This window comes from Esox lucius, chromosome 3, assembly GCF_011004845.1.
Source record: "Esox lucius isolate fEsoLuc1 chromosome 3, fEsoLuc1.pri, whole genome shotgun sequence".
NCBI lineage: Eukaryota > Metazoa > Chordata > Actinopteri > Esociformes > Esocidae > Esox > Esox lucius.
In genome coordinates, this window is record NC_047571.1 from 32,085,962 (window position 1) to 32,112,888 (window position 26,927).

Genomic DNA, 26,927 nt, shown 5'->3' on the forward strand with positions numbered 1-26,927 from the left:
ACTGAACTCTGTATGTCCTTCAAGGTGATTGTGGTTTCTCTAAAAGGCTGTGCTGTGTTTTGAGGACAGTATAATCTATATTGTTGATCCGATTGTGCTGACTGGGTTATCTAAACACATTACTTCATCTCAATTGTCTTTAAAATGCTCTTTGCTCTTAATTTTCTGTCAGACTCACATAGTTTATCCCCATTAATAATTTACAGGTGGAGGCCAAGGGAAAGGTAACTGTATTGTTTTAGGGTGAGCTGTGTTTTTATTTTTCTTAAATACATAAAAAAAAACAACAACATAAAACTAAAGTCACCTCATCATTGATTTTAAATAGATTTTATAATTCATGTCAGTGTTTCAAATGAAAGTATCAAACAGAACTAAGTGTCAATGTGCCATTTGTAATTGTGGGTAATACTAAATAATAGTTCAGGGATTTGAATATATTTGCAAGGCAATGTATACATGTATTTATATTATTATAGTACAAAATAGTACAAAATTAAAGTCAAGGTCATTGATAAATCCTGTGCTGGCAACTCTGTCTTTGCCTTTAAGGCATTAACCTGGAGGAAGGACAGCACAGTATTTCTATCACATAAATCAACCTTTCATCTCCTCACTCTGGGAGTATTGGGAACTTCAGAAGATTTCCCAATCGGTAATACATTATGGCTCCACCGACAAACAATTTGACTGAACAGAATGACGGTAATGTTTAACATGTCATTAAAGACATCTAGCTACATAGGTATGGACAGCTGCGTTGGCTTTAGGTTCGGGGTTCCTTTAACAATGCCACCATAGTTGGCAAACGTACTGGACAGCTGGGTCAGGGTCAGGTTAACAATACCATCAGGGGTTGGCAGGGCTTCTAGACAGCTGCAAGGTGCAAACCTCACCGTTTTCAAAGCCAGTTTGGCAACCGCTCACGGTTTTGATTAAGATCAATCAAGTGTGCTAGCACTATTTCTCCGCGACTTGGCTCGCCGTGATTGGACTCGGTCCACTGCATTATTTGCGCAACATCGTTCTTTCCAGGTTATAATGCTCACTATGAGAATCTCCTCTTGGCTGTGAAGTCAGTTTTGCCCTTTGCTGGCTCGTGTACAGGTCAATCCTCTGGCTTGTCAGGTGTGCACATACAGTAATTATGTGGACGCTGATCCAAGATCTTTTTTGTAACTCGTGGTTACATTTATGAGGTAGTTAGCTGAATCTAAGAGAACCTTCTACTCAACTGTGGACATTAAAGAAAAGGTTCCAACATTTGAAATCATGTACTCCAATGTGATGTCTATGTGGTGATAAGGCTCTCTCCATCCAGCCTTGACTGCGGCCATGACAACCATATTAATAAAGAAATGACTTAGCCTGCCTGCCTGCCATCTCCAACAGTTCTTTTTTGTTTCTTTTACAATGCCATCATTGCAGTTACAAATAGGTTTGGAGAACAAAACATATGTTTGTTTTTTTGTATTAGTATGAGGTGGGATGAGACATCTCAAGCACTTGAATAAACAGCATGTCACATTAGTTGAACCAGGTACATTAAATTTAAGCAACAATTGACCAATTAAAAAGTTACAATAGATTTACAAACGTATGAAATTGTTTTACTTTAAAAGTCTTGATGTACATATGTAGATGAGAAATTGATGTCACCATAACAATTATATTGTTCTAGAACCTTACACTTGAGAGTTGCATAACTGCCTCAAGCTTAAGTGTGTAGGCTTTAGTTGATATAACGGAATATTTTACTTTATTGTAACTATTATGTAATACTTCTATATCACAATTATTGAAGCCAGCTGATGTTCTTTTGTTTGTATTTAGCCCGCTTTTCTCTCAAATGTATTGATACCCAATGTGTGATCATAGCCCCTACTTCATCCCAGAAACTCCCAGCGGACTCTGCATAGTCAATTTCGAGATACGTGTCCTTCAGCACATCCAATGCTCTTCTGGTTCTTTTGTTCATTTATTTAAAAGTATCCATTCGATTAATCAAACCTTTGATATTTCCATCATGAACTAAATATTGTCAGCTCAATTAAAAGTTAACATAATGGATTCTGGCACTCCTGGGATTGGGTGGGGCTAGTCTTTCAGCCAATCCATCCCCTTCCTGAGAGTTGTCTATAATTAACTTTTACTTGCTTGACGTGTATATAAGTTGGCTGAGACCCCAGTATGCATCTCTCAGACACCTTCTTCCTCTGGTCAGTCTGTCTACCAGATTCTTTCAGACATTTGTCTCATTACCACTTTTGAAATCTGAGTCAGTAGGTGAGTGCTCTGTGTGGATTGGGTAAAAATAGTTTTAAATGTATATATTTTCATGTTAGTTTCTAATCATTTTTGCAATCAAGTGGGACTCATATAAAATGTAAAACAAAAAGTATACTCCTTTAAATGTGTCTGTCTTACTGCAACTATCAGTTGCAGACAAAAGTTGCACTCCGGCACTTATTTGCTATTTGAGAAAGCTGTTTAGAATGTTTAGAACTTTGTTTAGAACTTTATAGGAAATCATTTTGCTAATGAGTGGTAAAGTAAGTAAGTTTCAAACCATATGGTTGTAGAGATTATGGACGAGTTTAATGATGCCATTCACAATGTATTTTATGCCCTTCAGACACTAAATTAGAGTGATGTTTGCCTGTATACATCCCAATGTTCTAATGTTCAAACGTTTTACAGCATCTCCAAAAAAATACAAATTCATTTGTAAAGGGAAAAAACAAGGAGAGATTGTCTGAGAAATGTGATCCAAATATTCTGCTGGCAACACCACAAACCTATCCTAACCTAACTCTAATTGCTTAATCTGTTTCCCAGTGATCCGTCACCATGAGTACGGATGCAGAGATGCAGATCTACGGCAAGGCCGCCATATACCTCCGCAAGCCTGAGAAGGAGAGGATTGAGGCTCAGGCTGCACCCTTCGACTCTAAGAACGCCTGCTATGTGACGGACCCCAAGGAGCTCTACCTAAAGGGTTTGATCAAAAGCCGAACACAGGGAAAGTGTACAGTGAGCGTGAGCAGGCCTGATGGCACGACAGAGGTAGGCCTGAAAAGTATTCAAGCTCCAAATTATGTACCAAATGATTATGTAACAGAATGTAAGGTTTTAAAGGGAAAAACGGCAACGAATTAAAGCGGCAATCTGTTTTACGTGTTTCTGCAGTGTATTTATAGTGCCACTGTTGAGGCAAAATAGACGTTTCAACATGATTAGGTCCTTCACACATTTTTGCTCTTTAAAGATGGCGCTGATCCATGTCAGATTTCACAGTGCAAACACTGAAGGCATCCCATGTATCACGGTTGATTATATCAAAGTAGTTGGATTAAATGGGAACAATGCATTCAATATGATAAAACTGAAGTTTTCATTGTTGGCCTATCTATTTCGGATGACGTTCGGTTGGTTGTAGGTTTGCTAGGAAATAAATATTGTGCCTGTCGCCAGAAATGTGGGAGTTTTTATTGATTCAGAGTTACAATTTCAATATAACCCAAAAAAACTGGTGCAGTCATGCTTTTACCAACTTAGAAACATTGCCAAAATAAGTCTGGTTTTATCTTTTGAGGACACTGAGACAATTATACATGCTTTCATTTCATCTCGCCTAGACTACTGTAATGCTTTGTTCACATGCCTCAACAATAAGTCCCTAGGTAAACTCCAAGTTGTGCAGAATTCAGCTGCCAGACATCTTACAAGCGTTAAATCAAGGTCTCATATAACCCCAGTGCTGGCAGCTCTACATTGGTTACCAGTGAATTTCAGAGTAGATTTTAAAATTCTACTTATCACTTTTAAGGCACTAGATGGTCTGGCACCTGATTACATTAGTGACATGCTCAACACATACTGCACTGTTAGGCCTCTCAGATTAGCTGTAAAAGAACTTCTGGCTGTCCCGGAGTCTAGATTGAAAACTAAAGGGAACCGGGCCTTTGCTATACGGGCCCCTAAACTCTGGAACGGCCTACCACAGAATGAGATGCTACGTCTGTGAATTCTGTTAAATCTCACCTAAAAACTCATGGCTTTCACTAATATTTTATGATTGTGATTTTATATTTTGTTTATTTTTTTTTCTTTATTTATTATTCTTTTCAAAATAATATATATGTTTTTATACATATTTTTATTATTATTTGAATATATTTCTATTTTTATTGAGTGTCAATCACTTTGGGTAAGTGTACTAGAAAAGCGCTCTACAAATAAAGGTCTTATTATTATTAGTGTATATCTTATTAAACTTTAGGAGCTCAGTCGTGTCCTGTTTTGTATGCTTGTTATTTGACTGTTCCAGGAAAAAGAGTTCAAAGAAGCAGACATCTATCAGATGAACCCTCCTAAGTATGACAAGATTGAGGACATGGCCATGATGACCTACCTGAATGAAGCCTCCGTCTTGTATAACCTCAAAGAGCGTTATGCAGCATGGATGATCTACGTAAGAAACCTGTGTAACCACACACACACAAACGAATGAACGTGACACATTTACATATAGAGTACAGTACAAAGACAAAAAAGGACCACTGTTCTACAGTACCAGTCATAAGTTTGAACACACCCCACTACGTGTGTCCACATTACTTTTCACTGGTAATGTACCGTATATCATCTGGATCAATGTTGTACATCATCCCTGACACGAAAACAAGCAAATTGATTGGAGTTATTGAAAAGTTATTTATCATTTTTTACAAAAAAAAAACTCCATGTTTTCACGTCGGTAGATCAGTACTGATCACAACAGTGGAAACCTTAACAAACACAATAGATTCACTTGAGTCGACCAAAGTACATCCACATCTACATCCATCTAAAAGTCATTCTGACTTCACTAATAACCTCCTAATGTAATCTGATATGTTAATCCAGACCTACTCCGGGCTCTTCTGTGCCACGGTGAACCCCTACAAGTGGCTCCCAGTGTACGATGAAGAGGTCGTCAACGCCTACAGAGGGAAGAAGAGGATGGAGGCTCCACCCCACATCTTCTCCGTCTCTGACAACGCCTTTCAGTTCATGATGATTGGTACGAGCTCTGGTTGGATGGATGGATGAATAAATGGAGAAGGGATAGAATCACATTTTCTAGTGTAGTTCAAAGCAATTTACGAGAAATCTTGAATGGAAAACGTTCCTAATTTAAATTCATGGTCATTTATGGATGCAATAATGATAATTCAGCAATTTTTTCAATCAATAATGCAACACTATGTTGTTTAAGAATGATAAACAATATTCTTTTTGGTTCCAGACAAGGAAAACCAGTCCGTCCTGATTACGTACGTAGTTTGTGTGATTGAATAAATGACCAACATTGATTCAATCTTTCAATCACGTTAATAAAAGTATTTCTGTCAATCATGTTAATGAAAGGCAATCAATCAATAATGTCTTTCACTGTAATATAAAACAGTGGAGAATCCGGTGCAGGAAAGACTGTCAACACCAAACGTGTCATCCAGTACTTTGCCACCATCGCAGTTTCTGGTGTCAAGAAGGAAGTAGACCCAACCAAAATGCAGGTACGTGATGCCTTTGTAATACATTTGAATTTGGTGAGCTGTGTAAACCTCCAGCAGGGAATCCTGTCCCAAGACACGTGTTTACAAGTCGTTAAGCATCTTATGTTTGCTTCAATCAGGGGTCTCTTGAGGACCAGATCATTGCAGCCAACCCTCTGCTGGAGTCTTATGGTAATGCCAAGACAGTGAGGAATGACAACTCATCTCGCTTTGTAAGTATGAAGGGCTTTCTATGGAAGTGACCTTAAAAAAATAACCAGTGGTTCTATATAGTCAACAAACTGCTACAAGTCAGAAGGACTAAGTAAAATGCTAAATGTACTAATCCTTTACTAATCCTTTACTACAGGGTAAATTCATCAGGATTCACTTTCAAGGGGGCAAACTGGCTAAAGCTGACATTGAGACCTGTAAGTTGGTTTTGTTGGTCAGTGTTTTTCTAAAGTAACACAGAACGGGTTTTAGAGGACATATGAGGACATGTAATGTTATCCCATGCCCCGGCTCTGTCTTACTCCCTTCAACTGGCTTCAACTCTCAGACCTGCTGGAGAAGTCCAGAGTGTCCTTCCAGCTGCCCGATGAGAGAGGCTACCACATCTTCTACCAGATGATGACCAATCACAAACCTGAACTAGTCGGTGAGGCCACAGTAGTAAAACTGTTATAATCAGCGGTGTAGCGCAGGGTATACACTGGTGCATGCTGGGTACCCTCTTTTCCAGGCACCGCCACACCACTGCTTCCGCCTATAGTTGCATGGTTACTGTGTCGCTAGTGGGAAACTGAACGAGCTGAAAGCAGAGTTCTATGCGATTCAATTTCCATTCTCTCTGTTGTCCACAGAAATGACCCTGATCACCACCAACCCCTACGACTTCCCTATGATCAGTCAGGGTCAGATCACTGTGGCCAGCATCGATGACAAAGTAGAGCTGGACGCCACAGACGTGAGTCACACAAAGGGTTAACAAAACCATAGAAATGTCTTGGGTGGGACGACTACACACAAGGAATGCATTGTAAAGTTCAGATTGTTGGCAGCTGAGCCCCTTGTGTTATTTAGGCATCTCCTAATCCATTAACACTTCAACTTGAGGCAACCACAATAAAATCACTCGCCCACACTGACACTTCAACTCACACACACACACACACACACGTCATTTCAACTGTCACCCACACACACCACTTCCTGTAAGTAAAAATGTCAATGTAAGATCTAAACCTGTTGTATTCAGCCTGTTGTTTTGGCCAACAGAAAAGCCAGTCAATTCTGTTAATCCCGTTTGTGCTGGAATTACTACAGAAATGTTGTGTGTTGTGTCATAGCCGAGCAAACTACCGTTCATCCCTGTTGCACTGCCTCTCTGTTACCAGGATGCCATTACGATCCTGGGCTTCAGTAATGAGGAGAAGATGTCCATCTACAAGCTGACAGGAGCCGTCATGCACCATGGCAACTTGAAATTCAAGCAGAAGCAGCGTGAGGAACAGGCCGAGGCAGACAGCACAGAGGGTGAGTCGCACTGACAGACACTCTGCACACAGTCCCAATAGGAGAACTTAAACACATGAGAAATACAACATGAAGCAAAGGAAGGACATCTCAGAGATACCTGTGTGGCTGTCCTTCGTTTCTCTCTCCAGTGGCTGATAAAATTGGTTACCTGTTGGGCCTGAACTCAGCAGAGCTGTTGAAGTGTCTGTGCTATCCCAGAGTGAAGGTCGGCAATGAGTATGTAACCAAAGGACAGACTGTTCCTCAGGTAAAGTGAACAAACACAGGAAATCTTGTTATCTTCTTCTTTTGGTAGAGGAGTGCTTAGCATATTCGTTCTTTACTTTTTCATTGTTGGTAATCCCATTCTCGTTAAGTCCAGACCTGGTGAGGAGTCATGCATTAATTTGAGGTAATATTATTGCAGGTTTATAATGCAGTCATGGCTCTGGCCAAGTCCATCTATGAGAGGATGTTCTTGTGGATGGTCATCCGTATCAATGAGATGTTGGACACCAAGAACCCAAGGCAGTTCTACATCGGTGTGCTGGACATTGCTGGGTTTGAGATCTTTGATGTGAGTAAGAGACCACAAAACTATTAGTTGTAATTGAGAAAGATTATTGTCTTGGAGTATAGAATGATCACTAACCTTGATCAACAGTACAACAGCATGGAACAGCTGTGCATCAACTTCACCAATGAGAAACTGCAACAGTTCTTCAACCACACCATGTTTGTCCTGGAGCAAGAGGAGTACAAGAAGGAGGGAATCGTCTGGGCGTTTATTGACTTCGGCATGGACTTGGCTGCCTGCATTGAGCTTATTGAAAAGGTAAGCTGTCTGCGAGGACTGTATTGGACTGTAAAAGCTTAACTTATAGGGAGTGCTGTTTGAGATATTATCAAAGTGGTACATCTGACTGTTGAGCTGAACTGAATGTGTCCTACAACCTGCTTAAAAAATATAAATCCAAATAGCATGAATGCTAATTAAATGTGATCCTAAATGTTTATGATTAATTTGATATGCATTTCTTTTGGTAAAGCCATTAGGCATCTTCTCCATCCTTGAAGAGGAGTGCATGTTCCCCAAGGCATCAGACACAACCTTCAAGAACAAGCTGAATGACCAGCATCTTGGCAAAACCAAGGCGTTTGAGAAGCCCAAGCCAGCCAAAGGCAAAGCAGAGGCCCACTTCTCCCTGGTGCACTACGCCGGCACTGTGGACTACAACATCACTGGCTGGCTGGAGAAGAACAAGGACCCCCTGAATGACTCAGTTATTCTACTGTATGGAAAGTCTTCAGTCAAACTGTTGGCTTCCCTTTATCCTGCTGCCCCACCTGAGGGTAAGACTAGCATCACGTCAAAATATATAGATAAATCTTCTCTCAGTATGTTTAAATCTATCACAATGTGTGAATTATAAGATTGATTAACTGACTTCGATCAATGTGATTCTCTTGAAATAATTTTATACTTTCCCAACTGCAACAGATACAAACAAAAAAGGAGGCAAGAAGAAGGGTGGTTCCATGCAGACAGTGTCCTCCCAGTTCAGAGTGAGTTGTATACATTTCTATATATTTTTTTAGTCCATGATTATCATCAAAGGTTCAAACAAAATGATTTGCAACTCTCCTACAGGAGAACCTGGGCAAGCTGATGACCAACCTGAGGAGCACTCATCCCCACTTTGTGCGCTGTCTCATCCCCAACGAGTCAAAGACTCCAGGTGCATTAAATATAGAGTAAAATATCACGTTACCTGTAAATAAACCTTACCAATTCCAGTCTGTAACTAGTTAATAAATATTAACAGAGACCTATTTTGCTTTACCAGGTCTGATGGAGAACTTCCTAGTCATCCACCAGCTGAGGTGTAATGGTGTACTGGAGGGCATCAGGATCTGCAGAAAGGGCTTCCCCAGCAGAATCATCTATGCTGACTTCAAGCAGAGGTACACACATGAAAACGCAAATGCACCTCACCCCCCGTTACATCCGAATAATATATAATAACAATTAAAACCTAATGTCTTCTCATTTAGGTACAAAGTGCTGAATGCCAGTGTCATCCCAGAGGGCCAGTTCATGGACAACAAGAAGGCTTCTGAGAAGCTGCTTGGGTCCATTGATATAAATCACGAGGATTACAAGTTTGGACACACCAAGGTCAGACAAATACCCAGAGCAAATCCTCACACCAAAACACAGCTTTAATGAAAATTCGATTCATCCTTTCATTTTTTCTTTTAATTTAACCAACCAATTGTTTGTTTGTAGACAATCTAATGTGTGTCATTCAAAACAACCTGGGGTTGGTGTTTCCCTCTCTTCAACCAAACCTTCCTACAACCCTCTTGAATCTGGTTTCATAATTGACCACGTCTACCTGTGTCTCAGGTGTTCTTCAAAGCGGGTCTGCTGGGCGTCCTGGAGGAGATGAGAGATGAGAAGCTGGCTGCTCTGGTTGGCTTGGTCCAGGCTCTCAGCCGTGGGTTCCTCATGAGGAGAGAGTTCACCAAGATGATGGAGAGGAGGTGAGGAAGAGTAGGCATATTGGCAAAGCTGTCTCTGAAGAGTACACAACGTATCATGGTGAAACACTGTGCACGCTGTGAATTCATTCGAATGACCATTTATTATAATCCTCATTTACATCCTAATTTTTCTCTCTTTCCTTTCCAAAAAAGTCAAAAAGGAAGGTTTTAAGTGAGGAACAGAACGGTTCAAATTTAGAGAATTTTTATACTTCTGTTCCTTTACTCAAAACTTTCCTTTTCTACTTTTTTGGAAAGGAAAGAAATGGTGCAGTGGTCTCTTAATTTTTTCCGGAGCTGCATGTTGGTCTTTGACTTTAGTGATGATTTTCCTCCTATTATTGACAAAACTTAAAATACTTAATTACTTGTTGCATCTAAAGCGTTGTTCAATAATTAAAGATGGGTTACATATGCCAGAACCCATTCCTCTGCGGTTTACTAGAAGTTTGGTTTTGTCTACTAGAGACGCTGTTTTCACCGTCCAGTACAACATCTTCAGTTGAGGGATTTAGCAAGCTATGAAAATGAGAACGTGTGATATCTGCTAATCATGTTAATGAGTGCCACTTTGGTCCTTGAACCCCAGAATGTGTCATTTAGCTTGTCATTCACCCTGCCAATCTGTTGTTTCTGTAATCCAGAGAGGCTGTCTTCACCATCCAGTACAACATCCGCTCATTCATGAATGTCAAAACCTGGCCATGGATGAAGGTCTACTTCAAGATCAAGCCCCTGTTGAAGAGCGCTGAGACTGAGAAGGAGCTGGCCAACATGAAGGAGAACTATGAGAAGATGAAGACAGACCTGGCCAAGGCTCTGGCCAAAAAGAAGGAGTTGGAGGAGAAGATGGTCTCCATGCTTCAGGAGAAGAATGACCTGGCACTCCAAGTGGCATCTGTGAGGGAGAAAAAATTACATATTTATATTTTCTGCTTGGCAACTTTCCACATCAGGCCATGTGGCCACTTCTTTCACCCAAATTACTCTTTATGTCATAAATTATATTGATTGGGTCAGATACAAAATGCAGTCTGTATGGTGATACTGAAAGTGATAGCAAATGTTTGTTTTTGTTTTTCTGAACCCAGGAATCAGAGAATCTGAACGATGCTGAGGAGAGGTGTGAGGGACTCATCAAGAGCAAGATCCAGCTGGAGGCCAAACTCAAAGAGACGACCGAGAGGCTGGAGGATGAGGAGGAGATGAATGCTGAGTTGACTGCCAAGAAGAGGAAGCTGGAAGATGAGTGTTCTGAGCTGAAGAAGGACATTGATGACCTGGAGCTCACCCTGGCCAAAGTGGAGAAGGAGAAGCACGCCACTGAAAACAAGGTCTAGTATTAAGAAAGTAACAGACTAAACAGTCATGCATTAAACATAATCTTTGATATGTTGTATTCTTATATGTTGTTATGTTTGATATGTTGTATTGTGATTATTTAATTATTTTTCAGTTTAGACCCCTGGGAGATTAGTAGCTGCCTTGAATTCAGCTAAAAGGGTTCCTAAAACATAATCTACCCTTGCTGACCATAAATTAATTTCTTTGTCTGGTTACAGGTTAAAAACCTGACAGAGGAGATGTCCTCTGTGGAGGAGAGTGTTGCCAAGCTGACCAAAGAGAAGAAAGCCCTCCAAGAGGCCCACCAGCAGACCCTGGATGACCTGCAGGCAGAGGAGGACAAAGTCAACACTCTGACCAAGGCCAAGACCAAGCTGGAACAGCAAGTTGATGATGTGAGTGAACTTGATGAAATTATAGAAGATAATATAATCTATGGATTTTTATTTAATAAAAATTATGCTTTTACTTGTAGCTTGAGGGCTCTCTGGAACAAGAGAAAAAACTCCGTATGGACCTTGAGAGAGCCAAGCGAAAGCTGGAAGGCGATCTGAAAATGGCACAGGAGTCCATAATGGACCTGGAGAATGACAAACAGCAGTCCGATGAGAAAATTAAGAAGTAAAAAAATAAGAATGACCATTACCTGCCACATCGAAATAAAGCTTTTTCGAATAATGAACAAATAATGAATTAGCATATACATCAGATTCTCAAAACCAAAATGTAATGTTATGATACTGACAATAATAACTTGGCAATCAATGTGTTTGTGTTTCTTAGGAAGGACTTTGAGACCAGCCAGCTCCTCAGCAAGATTGAGGATGAGCAATCTATGGGAGCTCAGCTGCAGAAGAAAATTAAGGAACTCCAGGTAAGATCTACAGCTAATGACACTTAAGATCTGTAAAAAAGTTCATTCTAGAAGTACATTTTTCTTGGTTTCTCTCAGTAAGTTGTGGTTTAAGATTCCATACAACAGGCTTTGTATGAACACAGTGATGCAAGAATACTTTCCGTGCTCCTGTTAGGCCCGTATTGAGGAGCTGGAGGAGGAGATAGAGGCTGAGCGTGCTGCCAGGGCCAAGGTGGAGAAGCAGAGGGCCGATCTGTCCAGGGAACTTGAGGAGATCAGCGAGAGACTGGAGGAGGCCGGAGGCGCCACTGCTGCTCAGATTGAGATGAACAAGAAGCGTGAGGCTGAATTCCAGAAGCTGCGTCGTGATCTAGAAGAGTCCACCCTGCAACACGAGGCCACTGCCGCCGCTCTGCGCAAGAAGCAGGCCGACAGTGTGGCTGAACTCGGGGAGCAGATCGACAACCTGCAGCGCGTCAAGCAGAAGCTGGAGAAGGAAAAGAGCGAGTACAAGATGGAGATTGATGACCTCTCCAGCAACATGGAGGCTGTCGCCAAGTCTAAGGTGAGTACTGATGCATTGCTCAAGCAGGGTCAATTACAAGCAGGTCAATTGCAGGAGTCCCATATATTAATGAATTATGTTTCACTAACAGGGCAATCTAGAAAAGATGTGTCGTACTCTTGAAGACCAGCTGAGTGAGATCAAGACTAAGAATGATGAGAACGTTCGTCAGATCAACGACATCAGTGGACAGAGGGCCAGACTCCTGACAGAAAACGGTACAATCATGGACCACAATTCAGTGGTTTACATACAGTAAAATACAATAACATACTTGGGGAAGTCAAACAACCTCTAGGAACATAGTGCGTTTCTACTGTACTATTCAGCATCAAACAATGCCTTAAGACACATACATGATTTGCAGAGGTTTACAGACCCTTTTTAAAAGATAGCCCTTTGTCGCTGCAGGTGAATTTGGCCGGCTGCTGGATGAGAAGGAAAGCCTTGTGTCCCAGCTGACGAGAGGCAAACAGGCATTCACCCAGCAGGTTGATGAATTGAAGAGGCAGATTGAGGAGGAGATCAAGGTAAGTAACTCAAAATGGTTACCACTGACCACAAAGTTTGGAGACAACTGTATTTGTTTTAGTGAAGCCCCAATTTTGTGGTCTTCCACTCTCACAGGCTAAAAACGCATTGGCCCATGGTGTCCAGTCTGCCCGCCATGACTGTGACCTCCTGAGGGAGCAGTTTGAGGAGGAGCAGGAGGCCAAGGCAGAGCTGCAGCGTGGCATGTCCAAGGCCAACAGTGAGGTGGCTCAGTGGAGAACTAAGTATGAAACTGATGCCATCCAGCGCACTGAGGAGCTGGAGGAGGCCAAGTGAGTCACACACAACAGCAACAATTTCACACATGGGATGTGGATGTTAAGAGTTCTAAAGGGTTCTAAAAACATGTTGAGTCTATTTATAGTAAACTATGTAAACTCTCTGTTCTCCTACAGGAAGAAGCTGGCTCAACGTCTGCAGGAAGCTGAGGAGACCATTCAGGCAACCAACTCAAAGTGCGCCTCCCTGGAGAAGACCAAGCAGAGGCTGCAGGGAGAGGTGGAAGACCTCATGATTGATGTTGAAAGAGCCAATGCAATGGCCGCCAACCTTGACAAGAAGCAGAGGAACTTTGACAAGGTAAAATTTATAAAACCCAACTAAAGTGATATTTGTTGCCTGCATGTGATCAATTCTAGTAAAATTACAGCATGTTTCTGATTCAAAACTCTTTGCCATTCTAATGAAAATCACATGGATTTCCTAAGGTTCTGGCAGAGTGGAAACAGAAGTACGAGGAAGGCCAGGCTGAGCTGGAAGGATCTCAGAAGGAGGCGCGCTCTATGAGCACTGAACTCTTCAAGATGAAGAATTCCTATGAGGAGGCCCTGGATCATCTAGAGACTCTGAAGAGAGAAAACAAGAACCTGCAACGTGAGCATCTGTTATGAATTGTATTTGTCTCAGTTACTAATGTTTTGAATGTTTTAATCAATCCAACATTTCAACCCAACAACCCAATGATGTGGGGAAATTATATTTGCAATACAGTAAGAAATGCTAGTTAATTAACCATTATGTAAGGTTGATTTGACTGAACACCTCCCAAGTCTATACTGCCCTTGTTTCTGTGTGTAGAGGAGATCTCTGACCTGACCGAGCAAATTGGAGAGACTGGCAAGAGCATCCACGAATTGGAGAAAGCCAAGAAGACCGTGGAGACAGAGAAGTCTGAGATCCAGACCGCTCTGGAGGAGGCCGAGGTACAAACTAAAACTGTTTCACGAGGAGTCTAATTAAATATATTATATGCATCTAAATGTAGTGAACACATTTTCCTTGACTGCTTTTGTTTTTGTCCAGGGCACACTTGAGCATGAGGAATCTAAGATTCTGCGGGTGCAGCTGGAGCTGAACCAGATCAAGGGTGAGGTGGACAGGAAGTTGGCAGAGAAGGACGAGGAGATGGAGCAGATCAAGAGGAACAGCCAGAGGATGATGGATTCCATGCAGACCAACCTGGACTCAGAGATCAGGAGCAGGAATGACGCTCTGAGGGTGAAGAAGAAGATGGAGGGAGACCTGAATGAGATGGAGATCCAGCTGAGCCACGCCAACAGACAGGCTGCAGAGTCCCAGAAACAGCTGAGGAACGTCCAGGGACAGCTCAAGGTAAAATGAGTCGGACATCAGGCTCATAAACCTGAACATGGGGAAGGATTTCTTAGCCATTCTGTAGAAGAGAACAGTGCAGAGGAATGGAATAGACTTGATTAATATACTATGCAAATAAAGGGACGCTGGTCAAATTCCTACCAATCAACACTTCCATCGGCGCAGTCATAATGAATCCATGTCATTGTGATCTCTAGGATGCCCAACTGCACCTTGATGATGCTGTCCGCGCCTCAGAGGACAGCAAGGAGCAGGCAGCCATGGTGGAGCGCAGGAACAGCCTGATGGTGGCCGAAATCGAGGAGCTGAGAGTTGCTCTGGAGCAAGTAGAGCGATGCCGTAAGGTGGCTGAGAATGAGCTGGTTGACGCCAGCGAGCGCGTAGGACTGCTACACTCCCAGGTACGGGTCGAAAGACTTTTCTAATTAACCCATGTTCTTTTCACCCTGCCATTTTGAAAAGCTGTGAATTTGACAGTGCTAGGTTCTAGAAGTTCATCCTGCCTGGTAAGTTCCCTTGTTACCTCTTCCAGAACACCAGCCTTCTGAACACCAAGAAGAAGCTGGAGTCTGACCTGGTGCAGGTCCAGGGAGAAGTGGAGGACATTGTCCAGGAGGCCAGGAATGCAGAGGAGAAGGCTAAGAAGGCCATCACTGACGTAAGTTCCAACTATCTTTTGAATGACATGCACTTCATCTGGCCCGAAGGATTATTGTTATCTGGCCTTGTTATCGCAACAAAGATCTCAAAGGCAATTTATACCGATTGGTGTGCAAATCTAAACACCCTTCCAGGCGGCCATGATGGCCGAGGAGCTGAAGAAGGAGCAGGACACCAGCTCTCACCTGGAGAGGATGAAGAAGAACCTGGAGGTCACAGTCAAGGACCTGCAGCATCGTCTGGATGAGGCTGAGAATCTGGCCATGAAGGGCGGCAAGAAGCAACTCCAGAAACTGGAGTCCAGGGTGAGTTAACGGTGGATTGAAAGTCTTTGTCCTATGAAAACGGTGGCACATGTTGAAATAACGTCTCTTAGTTGTCATTACTGACCCCGTCAGTGAACAGTTGTCTCCTTGCCTGGGTGGAACAGGGCTGCTCCGCCCTGTACATGGAGACCTATGGGTGTCCTCTCCAGCCTCAGCGAAAACGTCCTTTATCTTTCTATCTAGCTACGTATTTATAGTTGTGTGTGCCATATTAGGGTGGGAGAGGGCACCTACAGCATAGCCGCTCTCCAGGACACAGTTGGGGCAGCTCTGGGGTGGAAGAAACTGATTTAATCACCTTAACAAAAATTGCTTTGTTAATCTTTTCCACAAAGGTGCGTGAGCTGGAGTCAGAGGTGGAGGCGGAGCAGAGGAGAGGTGTAGACGCCATCAAGGGAGTCCGCAAATATGAGCGCAGAGTCAAGGAGCTCACTTACCAGGTAGGATAATATGCTGTGTCCACATCCTTGACACTAACAGAGAATGGCCTGGGTTCTGTGGTAATGACTCCTTGACTTGTCCCATAGACTGAGGAGGATAAGAAGAATGTGGCCAGACTTCAGGACCTGGTAGATAAGCTGCAGTTGAAGGTGAAAGCCTACAAGAGACAGGCTGAGGAAGCGGTGAGTAACAGACTTGGTCAAGCGCTTGGAAATGATACATTAAACCATGTCCTCACCAGAGATCTTTTAAGAAGGTACAGACATTTCTGAGTTCCTGCTATGCTTATGTGCGAACAACTTAAAGGAGAGGGGGGTTCAACATATATTCGCTGTGTGCGCCAGAGCTGATGCCCCTAACAGCTGCCATTTGATCCCTCGTTTGAACGTTACTTTCTCAGCTCATCTCCCTTTAAAAACTGCTACCCCAAATCCATCAATCCAAATTGTATTCCCTCTTTACTCCACCCAGGAGGAGGCAGCCAATGGCCACATGTCCAAGTTCAGGAAGGTGCAGCATGAGCTGGAGGAGGCGGAGGAGCGCGCTGACATCGCTGAGACTCAGGTCAACAAGCTCAGAGCCAAGACCCGAGACGGTGGAAAGGTACAGAACCGCTGCTAAACCTACAGTACCTCTGACAGTACCAAAATCACCTATGATTTAGTATGTACAGTACCTCTGACAGTACCAATATCACCTATGATTTAGTATGTACAGTACCTCTGACAGTACCAATATCACCTATGATTTAGTATGCACAGTACCTCTGACAGTACCAATATCACCTATGATTTAGTATGCACAGTACCTCTGACAGTACCAATATCACCTATGATTTAGTATGCACAGTACCTCTGACAGTACCAATATCCCCTATGATTTAGTATGCACAGTACCTCTGACAGTACCAATATCACCTATGATTTAGTATGTACAGTACCTCTGACAGTACCAATATCACCTATGATTTAGTATGCACAGTACCTCTGACAGTACCAATATCACCTATGATTTAGTATGCACAGTACCTCTGACGGTACCAATATCACCTATGATTTAGTATGCCAGATGTCAATAAAGACCCTTCAAACTCAATCAAATAGTTACCAAGAAGCACATTTCAGATAAAAAGGAAACACAAATATTATTTCAAACATTAAAACGTTTTGTGCTAAGCCAAGTACAAAGCCTTGAAGTCCCACCAGTGAGGAAGTTGGTGTGAATAGAAATGTCGTAGGTTGAATCTGACCAGCTGAAAAATCGGTTGTTTCATTCCTGGGGAAGTTAGGTTCCATAAGTGCTCACTATGGCAGCTCTCCAAATGTACCCATTTGAAGGGTTTGGGTCAGATGTGGAGCAACATCCCATGTTCATTGTATACTGATCCAAGGTTTTCTTTCTTCACAGGGAAAAGAAGCTGCTGAATGAACAAGAAGGAAAAATATCATCATTTTCCTGTGTTGCATAAAATATGATTTTCATGGTGAAATTTAGACTTGAATAAAGTGTTGTGGCGTCTACATACACTTCCTTTGTGTATGTGGACTTATATTGCTCATCAAACAATATTAAAACGATGGTTCCCTACTGACTTCCTTGATTGTGGTAAATTTGTGCAGATTTTTCAGGAACACATGGATGTGTTTATTTTTACTCTAGGACGCCCTCAAGCCGTTCTATCACGTACAGTACAAGGTCAGGAGTATCCGTGAAAATGGAAAATACATTTCATTTAGAGGCACTTACAAATACATTGCTTAAAACAAATAATTTCTTAACGTGATCAGTATACAATGGAGGTTTCGCGAAATGAAACAAAACATGACTACATTTATGTTTCAGATTTGATGTGAGTTGTTTCGCCAAAAAGCATTTATGTGCTCCTTCTGTGCAATATTGCGTAAAACAAAACTCACCGCCCTAGAAATCTCCCAAACCAGATACACACCGCGGCTAAGATCCTCGGAGGGGAAGAGCCCCTTAAATTCCTCCTTTGGCGCTGAGCACTGTACAGTGTGGCTGCATTACAGCCACTAGAGGCCGCCTCTTCCATATTCCAATGTGTGGTGGCTTCACGTCTCGACGATGGCGCTTGAGAGACATTTGCGAGGTGAAGAACACAAGAACACAGAAGCAGCCAATATACATAAATGTTATCTGATGATCCAGTCCTGCTCCATTCCTCTCAAAGTCCAAACACAAGCCTATGCAAGACTTGAACAAAACATCTGGCCGCACTGCTCCGTATCAGCTTTATGGGCAGTGTGAGGGTGCGTATCATTTAGGTACTTATATATCAACACCATTTATATTTAATATTTAAATCATTTTGATGTTAATTGTGTATTATTATTAATTAAAATAGTATATTAAAATGTGTGTCCATAGTGAACCCCTATAGTAATTGGAAAGATATTGCATACTGCATCTAATCTACCCACAACACAGCAGTATTGATATTATGATTTTGTTACTGTTAACAATTACTTTAGTGCATATGAAACATTACACATTCTTATTTACATGGACCAAACTATTCGTGTTGTTCCCTAATGCGTTATTACACTGTTACACTTTTACCAAAGGGAGTTAGGTGATTTTTCCTAGCCACTGTGCTTCAACACTCTTGTTGCTTGCTTGGGGTTTCAGGCTGGGTGTTTTTGTAAAACTGCTGATGTAAAGAAGAGCTTTATAAATACATTTGATTGATTTGCTTGATTGACTAAACACGATTCTGGCCAACTTCACAGAATGGGCCTGCGAGTCGTTATTCAGAGTGTAAATAAAACAATTAGCACTGCGGATTAAAGCTTGAAGCTGTGCGTCCACTGCGTGACATCCAGTAAAAAGTAGTTTTCCAGCGTCACGTGACTGGAGGCTGACAAAGTGAACGGAGATTGACTTGATGAACAACAGACAAAACTTCGGTTACGTAGCTAGCTAAAGACGTGGGTCAGATCACCAACCACGCTCCTCTCCTTCAAAAGATGTAATTTTCTATTCACATTTGGATTTTTATTCAGGGAACCTTACTTAAGAATCGTGTTGAAATGCCGCTGAAGTGCACGTCAGGTGGGTTTTTGTTATGTTTTGATAGGAATTATTATTTCAACTGTTTACTATAGCGTTTCGGGCTAGGGCTCGACTCGAGCTAGTAACGTAACGTTAGTAGCAGTGGCTGGCGTTAGTATACTACTATACAGTTGGTCTTCCAGAACCACAGTCTACAGCGGAGATTCCCCCTGTTTAAAACGGCTAGATTACATCCTTCACGTATATATTTTTCTTTGACTTTTCATTGTATTTTGGAATTAAATACCGCTGTTGTGTTTTTAAAAGATGAATTGCTTAGGCTATGCTATTGTGGTGCAACATTAGCGCAGGAATCACCCATGTCCCTTTTAATTTTACAGTACCCTGAATATCACAAGTACAGTACTGTAAAAGTAAAAAAAAACAAAACAATGATGTTTCAGAGCTTTACAATATGTACTAATCAACTATTTGTTTCAACAAAGTTAGTTTAGCGACAACAAATATGAAAAAAAAACGTTTCAAATAGGTCTGAGAAACAAAGAATATCACTGAATCTCTGATGATTTCAGGGCCCACCTGGGACCTAGGACCAGTTTGGACCACGCAAGGTGGGGCTTTCACAGCCTAGCTGGCCTGCTCTAGCCTACTTTGTAGAGTGATTGCTGACACCCAACCTCCAGGAAGGGTTTGAGCCGGGGCGGCACTGACCCACTGGGATGTTACGGAAGAGCAGCAGCGGCACTGCTGGTTTGGGAGGAGAAAATAACACTAAACAGAACAAACCCTGCTCCACCTGCTCCTCCCGCCTCTGCAACCCCAACACCGGCTCACTCTCGGCTGGCTCGACCAAGGCCTGGGACATCGGCCAGAGCTCCAGGCCCGCCAACCCCCTGGGGTGTATGGGGCTAGGCTACAACAGTTTGGGGTCGGGGTCCGGTTTGGCCGGGGGCCCTGGCGTGGATCCGGACTATGTGATGCAGCTTGTGAACGACGTGCGGCGGTTCGCTGATGTGCTGCTCAGCCTTAAAGAAGCCTTCCACTCCAAAGGTAAATCCAAAGTCATGCCTACGCCCGTGAACAGTGGCAGCCCGGTACCCTCTTGGTGTGTGTGTGTGTGTGTGTGTGTGTGTGTGTGTGGTGTGGGGCTGGGCGGTTACACTGGGCTATGTCCCAAATAGTGCTGTGCGTTGGTGTAACCAAAGCTTGTGCCTCGGGCCATGTCAGCTCTTTAGAGACCGTTGTCAACCTCTGTGCTGACAGTCATTGACCTCCTTTTTTCGCCATTTCATTCAGTAGTTGTTTACTGCCAGTTCTGAAGTGTTTCCAATTGGAGGACTGACTACTCTGCACAGGTATCTAGTGTGTTTGCCCAGGTTGTTTTGTTTTCACCAAACCATCGCCATATTACAGCCTTTAATCCTAACATTATGATGTAACAATATGAAAGTGCCTCCAACGACAACTACATTCGAAACTTGATTTAAATTTTGCAGGAGAAGTTACGGGGGCTTGCTTTAAAGCCTAAAACCCGGCAGTGCATTCTTGTGTTTCGACAAGTTTTCAAAGTGTTTCAAAGAGCCACAGGTCTTTGTAGCAACGGGCGTCTTTGATGTCAGAAGTATTTGAAGCATTAGAGTTAGCAGTATAACCTAAATCAGTCACCCCGTATAAACCAGCAATACAGGAGTAAAGTTACTGGGGAGCGTTTTTATTGATGAGCATTTTTTATATAAGTCTGCGCTGTGTTGTGGTGCCAACAAGAGCTTTAACTGGAGATCCTCATTGGTTTATTAGAGGTAAAAACAAACTAAAAGACAATGCAGAACAGTTATAACGAATGTCCAGTGGCTACGGAGAACAGCCCGCTCAACCCACAGCTCTGTTACTGAACTGAGCAGGAACCGGCATGGCTGATTGAACGTCACATATGTCAGGGTTTGTTGTCTTGTCCTGTTAGGGGCCATGGAGTAGGAGTAAACACTCAATCTGGCACTGAGTAGGCATGCTGAGCTCTAGGCTAGTACCTGAGCTTGTCCAACCGGGAGGTTTGTTGTAATGTGCTCACAGCTGAGCAGTTTGTTTTCATGCCCACTGAACAGGGCCTGGGTCTGGTCTCTGAATGGAAATGTGTTCGAAGTTGTTCTCTCTCTTGCTCACGTTCCCTTCTGTACAGGAGTGGAACCTTCTATCTCGGTTGGGTCGCTGCGTGTTACTGATTGTGAGTGGGGGCGCGTCCTGCCGGGTACTGAACTGAGCTGCCGCCGAAACCTGTTTTGTTATTTTCCTGCTGTGCGTGACAATATCGAGTTTTAGGGGTCCGCGTACCTCAGGCACACGTAGCTTGGCTGGGCCTTATAGCCCCAACACGGATTACTGAATGCCCGCTTGGTGATAGCTCTCGGCACCTCTGAAGACCGCGGCGCCAGTCTGTCTTTTGAAGCTGCCGTTAGCCTCATAATACTCCGCTAATTGGAATAAGAAAAACCTGAGTGTTTTTCATCTGAATTTGCCTGCTTGTTGAAAACATTGCTGCGGTTTCTTCTGTAATAACACTTGGTGTGTGTGTGACCAGTCATTCTTTTTTGCACTTAAATTATAGTCGGTGTGTTTGCGTTAGCAGTCAGTCTGACAAATTGGAGTAGTTTCACAATGAGCAATGGACCCCTGCCAGTCGCAGATCTGCTTGGGGTGCCCCAGGGACTGTGTGTGTGACGCTCGTGCGTGTCCCCACCCGTGCATGCGCGTGTGTGTGTGCGTGTGTGCGTGTGTGTGTGCGTGTGTGTGTGCGTGTGTGCGTGTGTGTGTGTGTGTGTGTGTGTGGGCCCGTGTGTCAAGCTGTTAGCTGCTCCATTGGTGTGGTAACTGTGATGTGCCGGGGAGATTTAATAGCGAAACTGTATTTTTGTGTTTGAATCTTATCAAGATTAAGTCTGTGATTTGGTATCACTGATTAGAAGGCACTCGCTTTCACCTAGGATTCCTGAGCTCTCTTACTGTTATTTGCCCCAGATAAGAGCGTCAGTTAAATGATTAACATGTGCAATGTAATATTTCATAAAGTAGAGAGCCTTAACTGAGCTGTGGTCGATGCTGGCTAGGTAACAAGCTATGTAGCGGTTCATTTATTGCAATCCATAGCAATGTTTGACTGTATACATACTCAACAGTGGCAATCTGTCTGTAGTTAGTGTATAGTGGTGAGTCTAACTACAGCACCATGCATGACGGCTAGTAGTATTAATGGAACGATACATGCTTACATGTTGCAGTATCCTATGTTTATTCATTCACTCAGAACCTACAGCCATTTTGCAAAGCCACAAGTGTTATCTGTAGTGTTAAGCAAACACACTAGGGTCTAACCTTGTGGTTTGACACATCAGATCTTGAATGGAGTGGGTGCGCGTGGTGAGAGAGAGAGAGAGAGAGAGAGAGAGAGAGAGAGAGAGAGAGAGAGAGAGAGAGAGAGAGAGAGAGAGAGAGAGAGAGAGAGAGAGAGAGAGAGAGAGAGAGAGAGAGAGAGAGAGAGAGAGAGAGAGAGAGAGAGAGAGAGAGAGAGAGAGAGAGAGAGAGAGAGAGAGAGAGAGAGAGAGAGAGAGAGAGAGAGAGAGAGAGAGAGAGAGAGAGAGAGAGAGAGAGAGAGAGAGAGAGAGAGAGAGAGAGAGAGAGAGAGAGAGAGAGAGAGAGAGAGAGAGAGAGAGAGAGAGAGAGAGAGAGAGAGAGAGAGAGAGAGAGAGAGAGAGAGAGAGAGAGAGAGAGAGAGAGAGAGAGAGAGACTGAAATAGAGGCAGAGGCAGATACCATATTGTATCTGTCGGCTTCCCTGGAGTAGGGTGATAAATCCTGTACAAAGACGGCCCCCCCACACCCCAAACCTCTCTGTTCCCAAGCCACTCTCAGTCTGGTCACAAGTCCCACAAGCACACACTGTTAACCCCTTGCCCTCTGACCCACCTCTTCCCCACACACTGGTGACCCCTTCACCTTTGCCCTCTGGCTAATGTCTACCATACTGTTACCGGTCTCAAATGGCACTAATGAGGGACATCAGACATTTCAAAGGATATTTTTAACTACTGTTGGTTCCTGTAGGTTCGCAGCAAAGTGCGTGTGGATTTGAAGCATATAACTTATGTAGAAAATATTCTACTGAGGCTGTCTCCTCACCTCTCCTCCTCACTGCCCCTCCCGTTCCCCCTCCTCTGCTCCTCGCTCCGCCTCCCATCCCCCTCTGGCATACCCAGCATTCCTTTAGAACAAACGTGCACTTGTAACGGTAGCACTTACATCTGTCTGTCTGTCTCTGTCTGTCTGTACAGTAACCATGCATGTAGATTAAAGAAATCAACTGAAATAACTGAAATCTGATCATCATTTTCATTTCTTATTGTTTCTCATTGGCTTTACTTGAGGTGTGAGAGGCTTTGTCTTTCAGTGGCGTGAAGGAGGACATTGAGGGGTACTGTGGTCCCAGAGGTCTTTGGTCCCACTCACAGGTTTCTGGTCCCATAGGGACCCACCCAAAGAGTTCTTGTCCCAAAGGCCTCTAGTCTCATTACTCTGCTCCACAGAGACGCTACATAGGACTATCCCTTAGGACTCTAGTCACACAGGACCCTGGCCAGAGGGCTGGCTCTAGTCACACTGGACCCTGGCCAGAGGGCTGACTCTAGTCACACTGGACCCTGGCCAGAGGGCTGACTCTAGTCACACAGGACCCTGGCCAGAGGGCTGACTCTAGTCACACAGGACCCTGGCCAGAGGGCTGACTCTAGTCACACTGGACCCTGGCCAGAGGGCTGACTCTAGTCACACTGGACCCTGGCCAGAGGGCTGACTCTAGTCACACAGGACCCTGGCCAGAGGGCTGACTCTAGTCACACAGGACCCTGGCCAGAGGGCTGACTCTAGTCACACAGGACCCTGGCCAGAGGGCTGACTCTAGTCACACAGGACCCTGGCCAGAGGGCTGACTCTAGTCACACAGGACCCTGGCCAGAGGGCTGACTCTAGTCACACAGGACCCTGGCCAGAGGGCTGACTCTAGTCACACAGGACCCTGGCCAGAGGGCTGGCTCTAGTCACACAGGACCCTGGCCAGAGGGCTGACTCTAGTCACACAGGACCCTGGCCAGAGGGCTGACTCTAGTCACACAGGACCCTGGCCAGAGGGCTGACTCTAGTCACACAGGACCCTGGCCAGAGGGCTGACTCTAGTCACACAGGACCCTGGCCAGAGGGCTGACTCTAGTCACACAGGACCCTGGCCAGAGGGCTGACTCTAGTCACACAGGACCCTGGCCAGAGGGCTGACTCTAGTCACACAGGACCCTGGCCAGAGGGCTGACTCTAGTCACACAGGACCCTGGCCAGAGGGCTGGCTCTAGTCACACAGGACCCTGGCCAGAGGGCTGACTCTAGTCACACTGGACCCTGGCCAGAGGGCTGACTCTAGTCACACTGGACCCTGGCCAGAGGGCTGACTCTAGTCACACAGGACCCTGGCCAGAGGGCTGGCTCTAGTCACACAGGACCCTGGCTCTATGAAACAATGTCATTTGGATACATCAACAATTGTATTGATGCGCATTCCTCTGTTAACAACCAATCAGTGATCATAACCACACAATTCAATTTAACCACTGAGTTCACTTTCTTTACCACAATTTATGGACACATCTTTTACAAGTTATTCTGGGGTTTCTCTTCATGCATTATATCACATCATCTAAAGATTGCTGTTTTCAATCCCAGTCCTCAGAAAGATGACCTCTGTTGTTGTGCCCTTGGGTAAAGCCCCTAAAACTCCTCTTAGTATCTCTGAACAATAATCATTTACAATAGCCCTAAATAAGCTTCAGTGTTCCTCATTGGTTTTATAGTACTTGATTCCAGGAATCAGACTCAGCCGAAGCGAGTTTTGACTCAACTCACCGGGGGGGGGGGGGGGCTTGGGCTTTGACTCAGACCTGAGGATCAGTGACCTGAATAGCAACGAAACAAACAGGCGTCCGATCGGCCTGAGTGGAGAGAAGCGGTCTGACGGCACACCTGTACAGGAGACACTAAGGCTGTGGTCACTATAGACCCGTCGGTCTTCTACGCCCGTTCCCCTACCCCGCCTTCTGGTGTCTGTGTGTGGCATCAGTGTTGTTGTTGTTTTTCCAGTTGTTCTTAGAGTCTAAAAGCTTTAGTTGAGCGTGGCGTCTGGTGTTTGTGGCGTGCAGCATGTTGCCTCAGTACGTATCATGCGTGTGGAGTTTGTTTGAACTGCGACAACAAATATTTATTTGATGATGTGTGTAAATAATGAATAATTCTTTCTCTGAAAGTGTCTGTCCGGCTGACTGATGTGTCCGTGTGTCGTTCTCACAGAATGCCTTTTGGTTTGCACAACGCTCCTGTAGCGCGTGCGTGTGTATGTGTGTGTTTGTTTCCGTCTGAACGTGTGTGTGTGTGTGTGTGTGTGTGTGTGTGTGTGCTTTGTGAAGGCTTTGTAATCATGGTTCCAGCTGAACTGAAACATCGTTCAGTCTCTCATTGAGTGTGTGTGCGCATGTGTTCATGTGTGTGTTTATGTGCATCTGTAGGGTTTGCAGAACTATGTTACTCAGTCTCTTATGCATCTCTAGTGACAGTCTATACCCTGCATCTCTAGTGACAGTCTACTGTATACCCTGCATCTCTAGTGACAGTCTACTGTATACCCTGCATCTCTAGTGACAGTCTACTGTATACCCTGCATCTCTAGTGACAGTCTATACCCAGCATCTCTAGTGACAGTCTATACCCTGCATCTCTAGTGACAGTCTACTGTATACCCTTCATCTCTAGTGACAGTCTATTGTATACCCAGCATCTCTAGTGACAGTCTATACCCAGCATCTCTAGTGACAGTCTATACCCTGCATCTCTAGTGACAGTCTATACCCAGCATCTCTAGTGACCGTCTACTGTATACCCTGCATCTCTAGTGACAGTCTATACCCTGCATCTCTAGTGACAGTCTATACCCTGCATCTCTAGTGACAGTCTATACCCAGCATCTCTAGTGACCGTCTACTGTATACCCTGCATCTCTAGTGACAGTCTATACCCTGCATCTCTAGTGACAGTCTATACCCTGCATCTCTAGTGACAGTCTACTGTATACCCTGCATCTCTAGTGACAGTCTACTGTATACCCAGCATCTCTAGCGGCAGTCTACAGCCAGCATCTCTAGTGGCCTGGCCTTTACCTCGTCACCCAGTAAGACAGGGTGAGAACTACCCCCAGCGGTTCCCATGCTGGGACTGATGGCTGTTGAAGGATGTGTCTCACTGCGCTGGAATGTGGTAGATGGATTTGTGCCACATAGAGGATCACATGGAAACGTAGCAAACAATCTGTCAACCTGAGGAATTGCTTTAATCAGTCAGTCATAATTTTCTCAGACACCAGCAACGTGTGTGTGTGTGTGTGTGTGTGTGTGTGTGTGAGACAGTCCCCACCAATCAGGTACTGTATGACAGTGACAGGAAGGGGGTGGCTGATAGAGGCAGGTCTTGACTGGCCTGTTGATTCCATGTTGTTGAAATCCTGGGGAACAGCCTGAGGCTTCAACAACCCTGGCCTAGCCAGGAAACCAACAACAACCCTTTATCAACCCTGACCTAGCCCGGAACCCAAAAAAAACCCTCGATAACCCTTTATCAACCCTTCAACAACCCTGGCCTAGCCAGGAAACCAACAACAACTCTTTATCAACCCTGACCTAGCCCGGAACCCAAAAAAAACCCTCAACAACCCTTTATCAACCCTTCAACAACCCTGGCCTAGCCCGGAACCCAAAAAAAACCTCAACAACCCTGACCTAGCCAGGAAACCAACAACAACCCTTTATCAACCCTGACCTAGCCAGGAAACCAACCTCAACCCTTCACCA

At 44.1% G+C, this 26,927-nt stretch overlaps 2 protein-coding genes across 2 annotated transcripts in view; both read left to right on the plus strand.

Moving 5' to 3' along the window:
- The first annotated feature begins 2,207 nt into the window (after positions 1–2,207).
- On the plus strand, positions 2,208–17,558 carry LOC106024246 (myosin heavy chain, fast skeletal muscle-like). The gene is made up of 40 exons (XM_034291526.1): positions 2,208–2,286; positions 2,839–3,066; positions 4,331–4,474; positions 4,909–5,065; positions 5,291–5,318; positions 5,453–5,561; positions 5,681–5,773; positions 5,911–5,971; positions 6,103–6,201; positions 6,407–6,510; positions 6,941–7,079; positions 7,211–7,329; positions 7,489–7,638; positions 7,726–7,896; positions 8,111–8,414; positions 8,563–8,627; positions 8,713–8,800; positions 8,909–9,026; positions 9,117–9,240; positions 9,472–9,608; positions 10,253–10,508; positions 10,700–10,942; positions 11,171–11,347; positions 11,428–11,573; positions 11,736–11,826; positions 11,984–12,373; positions 12,465–12,591; positions 12,785–12,903; positions 13,001–13,197; positions 13,321–13,504; positions 13,633–13,798; positions 14,003–14,127; positions 14,228–14,536; positions 14,737–14,940; positions 15,072–15,197; positions 15,334–15,504; positions 15,861–15,965; positions 16,053–16,148; positions 16,438–16,569; positions 17,374–17,558. The coding sequence occupies exons 2-40, from the start codon at positions 2,851–2,853 to the stop codon at positions 17,392–17,394; spliced, it is 5,811 nt and encodes a 1,936-aa protein (XP_034147417.1). The 5' UTR covers positions 2,208–2,286; positions 2,839–2,850; the 3' UTR covers positions 17,395–17,558.
- Positions 17,559–18,894: 1,336 nt separating this feature from the next.
- The window catches only part of LOC109614611 (rho GTPase-activating protein 29), a 40,123-nt gene continuing 32,090 nt past the window's right edge, over positions 18,895–26,927 (plus strand). The window contains exons 1-2 of the mRNA XM_034291395.1: positions 18,895–19,038; positions 19,572–20,049. Coding sequence (XP_034147286.1) covers positions 19,719–20,049 — 331 coding nt within the window. The 5' untranslated portion in view covers positions 18,895–19,038; positions 19,572–19,718. The remainder of the gene's footprint in view (positions 19,039–19,571; positions 20,050–26,927) is intronic.

Excerpts from the sequence above, each read along its gene's own strand:
- LOC106024246 (XM_034291526.1), top strand. The coding sequence starts at position 2,851 with ATGAGTACGGATGCAGAGATGCAGATCTACGGCAAGGCCGCCATATAC. Across the intron at positions 14,128-14,227 it reads CCGCTCTGGAGGAGGCCGAG|GGCACACTTGAGCATGAGGA; the intron begins GTACAAACTAAA and ends GTTTTTGTCCAG. Across the intron at positions 15,966-16,052 it reads TCAAGGAGCTCACTTACCAG|ACTGAGGAGGATAAGAAGAA; the intron begins GTAGGATAATAT and ends CTTGTCCCATAG.